The sequence below is a fragment of the Toxorhynchites rutilus genome, chromosome 2 (assembly GCF_029784135.1).
Source record: "Toxorhynchites rutilus septentrionalis strain SRP chromosome 2, ASM2978413v1, whole genome shotgun sequence".
Lineage (NCBI taxonomy): Eukaryota > Metazoa > Arthropoda > Insecta > Diptera > Culicidae > Toxorhynchites > Toxorhynchites rutilus.
In genome coordinates, this window is record NC_073745.1 from 52,933,699 (window position 1) to 52,937,699 (window position 4,001).

The 4,001-nt window shown below is 40.0% G+C and overlaps 1 protein-coding gene across 1 annotated transcript; it reads left to right on the forward strand.

The window, feature by feature from the left end:
* The first annotated feature begins 2,403 nt into the window (after positions 1-2,403).
* Positions 2,404-3,560, forward strand: LOC129768103 (leucine-rich repeat-containing protein 40-like). Its single transcript, XM_055769522.1, has 2 exons — positions 2,404-2,535; positions 2,605-3,560. Exons 1-2 carry the CDS (start codon positions 2,513-2,515, stop codon positions 3,509-3,511), a joined length of 930 nt encoding a protein of 309 aa, XP_055625497.1. The 5' UTR covers positions 2,404-2,512; the 3' UTR covers positions 3,512-3,560.
* Positions 3,561-4,001: the final 441 nt, after the last annotated feature.

Here is a 4,001-nt window from a genome sequence, read left to right on the forward strand (position 1 = left end):
ACGCATTTAGTGCTATCATATAATGGTTATAAGCATTAGGATAAAACATTCATGCATTCAGCATTAGATATCTGGATGCAAGCGTTTGTCTCAAAATAAACATAACATGGATATTTTATGCCAAAAATATGCTTCCAAGCCGGCCAGCAAAACCCGCTCATATATGATCTTTTTGAGCAGGTACCTGAGCGGTTGTTTTAATATGACTATTTCCAACTCATTCATCTATATCAACAGTGGTCCAGATAGCAAATGCACAACAGAGAAACACACATGTTGCAGAAGTACCCCGGTTCGAATCTCATAAGGTAATTTTAATATAATAATTATTTCTCATTCCAAACAGTGTGCCGTAGGTCTAAATAAAAAAGAATACTGTTATAACCTCAATAACAACTTGGCAATAATGTGCAATAAATCTGTGTGGGTGGGCCCATGAAATGTATATGATTTTTTTTGTTTTCTGTAGAATGATTTCAATGGTTTTTTCCCAGAAAAAACGGAAGAAAAACATCTTGACGTTTTTATGGAATCATATTTTAGCATGAATTATGCTTATTTAAGCCTGCCATCACAAGTGATGTTTTCAGATAGCCATAAGAAAGCTTTGGTAATGCTTATTTAAAGCTGTAACTTAAGCATTAAAAGAGCCCTATATTTCGCCTTTTTAGCATTATATCCACCCTATATTGGTTTATAGCGCTTGATAAGCATTTATTCAGTATTCTATATGTGGATACAGTGCCGAGTTAAGACCATTTCTAAGTGCTTACTGGTTACCTGGGGCCAGCTTTTGTAATCCGTGTGAGGAAAACACTTTTCGGAGTGCAAAAAAAACATGCGGGTGCAGAAATACTCCCGGCTTGCATGAATCAACAACTTCAACTTCTATTTTTTATACTATAGAGGCTTTGAACTAGGAATTTCAGTCTTTACTGAGGAAACATATTTCATTCGGAACAAAATACCCTCGACTTACATGAATTTGAAATGTCAATTTCCCCACGCTCCATGTCGGAACAAAAATACGCCCAGCTTGCATGTATTTGCAATGCCGATTTCCCCAAAGCTGATTGGTTTTGATGGCTGTGTTGGGGAAACTGTAAATCGGGCCAATCAAAACGAGGCAGTTAGGGCGTTTAGATAACGCTTAACATTTTACAGTTATTCAATCGTTTATCTAATGAAAAATAACGTTCTGTTGATTGCGACAGATACGTAGAAATATTCCCTATCAATTGATGCAAACATCTTTCCGATCCAGTAAGAAATGTTCGAGTTATAAGAATTCGAAATCTTTCATTTTTTCCTGCATGTTCTGTGTTTAGATTTTCATTTTACCTCCCATATATTCCAGCTAGACGTAGTCCCACGTCAAAAAAAAAAACGGGTCTAAGGGTGGGTATAGACTAGTGATATATTCATGTGAAGAAATATGATGAGATTTATAGAAATCGCATCAACCGTTTACACTAGCGTGAACTTCTATAATGAATATATTCATATTTTCGGTGGATTTATTCACCTGAAGTAGAATTGCATCCAACTTTAGTAATTTCTCACCAGTGAGAAATTCACAAGCGTTTACATATGCTGAATTTATTCAAGTTATATATAGCTCGAATAAGTGTATCATATTTCTTCTCACCCGTTTACACCTATTTTCACGTGAATAAATCCATATATAGCTATAGATCTCCCTAATGTAAACCCGCCATAACTGTTTGCGATAAAGAACAAATTTACCATTTTTCACGAAAATCTGAGAATAACTATATCGGAATCCATCAATCCTGATGATGCGAGGAAAGAAAGGACAACTGACCGCGAAGGTGGCCACATGTCGTCCGAGGTCAGCTCGGATTCCGAGGGTAATCGCTGCCATCAAAAGAAAGATTCAGGCAAATCCAGTGCGTTCAATGAAGAAAATGGCGAAGGGAAACGGGATCGGCGACTTTACGACACGGAAGATCGTAATAGAAAATTGCGGGAAGAAGTCGAGGGCACGAAAAAAAACTCACATAATTACCAACTGCATCCGGGAGCTGCGAGTCGAGCGATGTAAGAAAATGTTGAACTTCCTCAAGCGAAAAAATTCGGGATTCATGTTCACCGACGAGAGCATGTTTACCGTCGATCCCGTATCGGTCGAATTAGGACCACTTTCCCCTACATATCCGATAATCATAGGAAGCAGGAAATTTTATTTGAGCATACAGAAAGCAAAGATATTTCCATGCGACAGCTGGCGCCAGGGGGAATCTGTGACGGACCGGTTGGTCGTTCATGCGCATGCAGTTGAAATATTGGTTATCAGTAAAGTGTTAAGCAATAACGACTCCCCTATGCTGATTCTTTGGTATGTTCAGAACTAATCTTAGGAATTTCACCTTGCGCTTCATACTACAAATAATAAGATAGTGATCTATTCAACAATAATCATAATCAGTAAACACCTACATTGCCCACAACAACACCAATCAGTTCAGTTTTGCTCTGTTATTCTCACAGAATGATTCTCCGTTGCGCTCTGATGTAAGCTATCACTAAGGTTTTTTTTCAACTCCATGATCGATAGAAATGTGTATGCCTCTTTCATTCTAGCGTATTCTTCGCCACTACCATCAGGGTGGAAGCTACCTTGCCATGCAGCAGCAAAAGCGAATATCTCGATGATAGCCTCTGGTTTACGGAAACAACATGTGTCATACTCAACCTGGATGAATCTCACGTCGATACAGTTTCCGACAGGCTCAATCTGCCCAGCGAAGAGGAAATTGCTCTCCTGGATCCAACTCTACCATATCTTTCTGCCAAACTGTTGAACATCAGTAACGCGACCAAGATCCTCCGTATCCACGAAGGTCATGTTCCCCGGGTGTACCTCAAACCCACCCTGCTGGAATTTCTCGTGATCGACAGCGGCACGGAAGAGCTGTTGATCGACGCCGTGGATAACAGGGTTACAACGCTGCTGGAAGTATCGGCGAATCTGCTCAATCACGTTCCAGCGAACGTAAATCGACTCAAGAATTTAACGAAGTTGTATTTATGTGGCAATTTGATCGAAACTGTTCACATGGATCAGTTCAATGGGCTGGAAAAGCTGCATACGTTATATCTGCTTGCGAATCACATCAGCACAATTTCGACGACAAACATTGTTCTGTTACCAAGCTTGTGTGTGTTCAGCGCAAGTGGAAATCAGTTAGAAACACTCGATATCAGCCACTGGGAGATAGACAAATTAACCACATTGAATGTGAGGAGGAATAAGCTGCAGTTCATAACGGGCTTGGAAAATCGTTTCAACCAGCTGGAAGTACTTGAGCTGAGGGAAAACAAGGTGAATTGTCAGTGGCTGGAAGATGTGTCCAAAAATCGAACGTTTGCAGGGAAATTAGTTGTATCGAAGCCATGTGACATTCATTCTTGGTCTGAGCTGTGCTGCGAGGGCGATGAAACTTATTCAGGTTATCTAGAATATCGCCGTTTGACGAATATTGATTGATATGAAAGTTCAAAAGTGTGTTTCGTTGAAATAAATAATATTACTCAAATTGTGGGTTTATTTTTAAAGACTCGGCAAAAACGGCCTAAATAGCGCCGCGAGGTAAGTAAGGATTAATAATTTGAAAGTTTTACATCACGAGAATTTTAACACATTGAAACATTGAGTGCTCTGGTTGTTTGACGAGGGTGTCCGCTTTCCTTGGGCACAAGTCAACGGTGGAGAATTCGCATCTTTCGAAGAGGCCGACTGTTCTTGTTCTCCAAATCGCGAAGGGGAAGGAACAAGATTCTCCGATTTGGATCACAATTTCTCATATACATTTTAAAGATGACATCTTTTAGAAAGGGGGTCTCCGTAGCCACAATGGTTGCGAGTTTCCCCAACAAACATCCAAAAAATGATCGAGAATAAATTTCACACCAAGCGGGGCTCCGTTTTGCAACAGTCTGTTGCTTTGGATGCCCAGAGAAACAGTCCCCTTTTGCGA

Bases quoted from the DNA above. Each gene is read 5' to 3' on its own strand.
- LOC129768103 (XM_055769522.1), top strand. From the start codon at position 2,513: ATGATTCTCCGTTGCGCTCTGAT. The intron at 2,536-2,604 runs GTAAGCTATCAC...CTTTCATTCTAG, and splicing joins ATTCTCCGTTGCGCTCTGAT to CGTATTCTTCGCCACTACCA.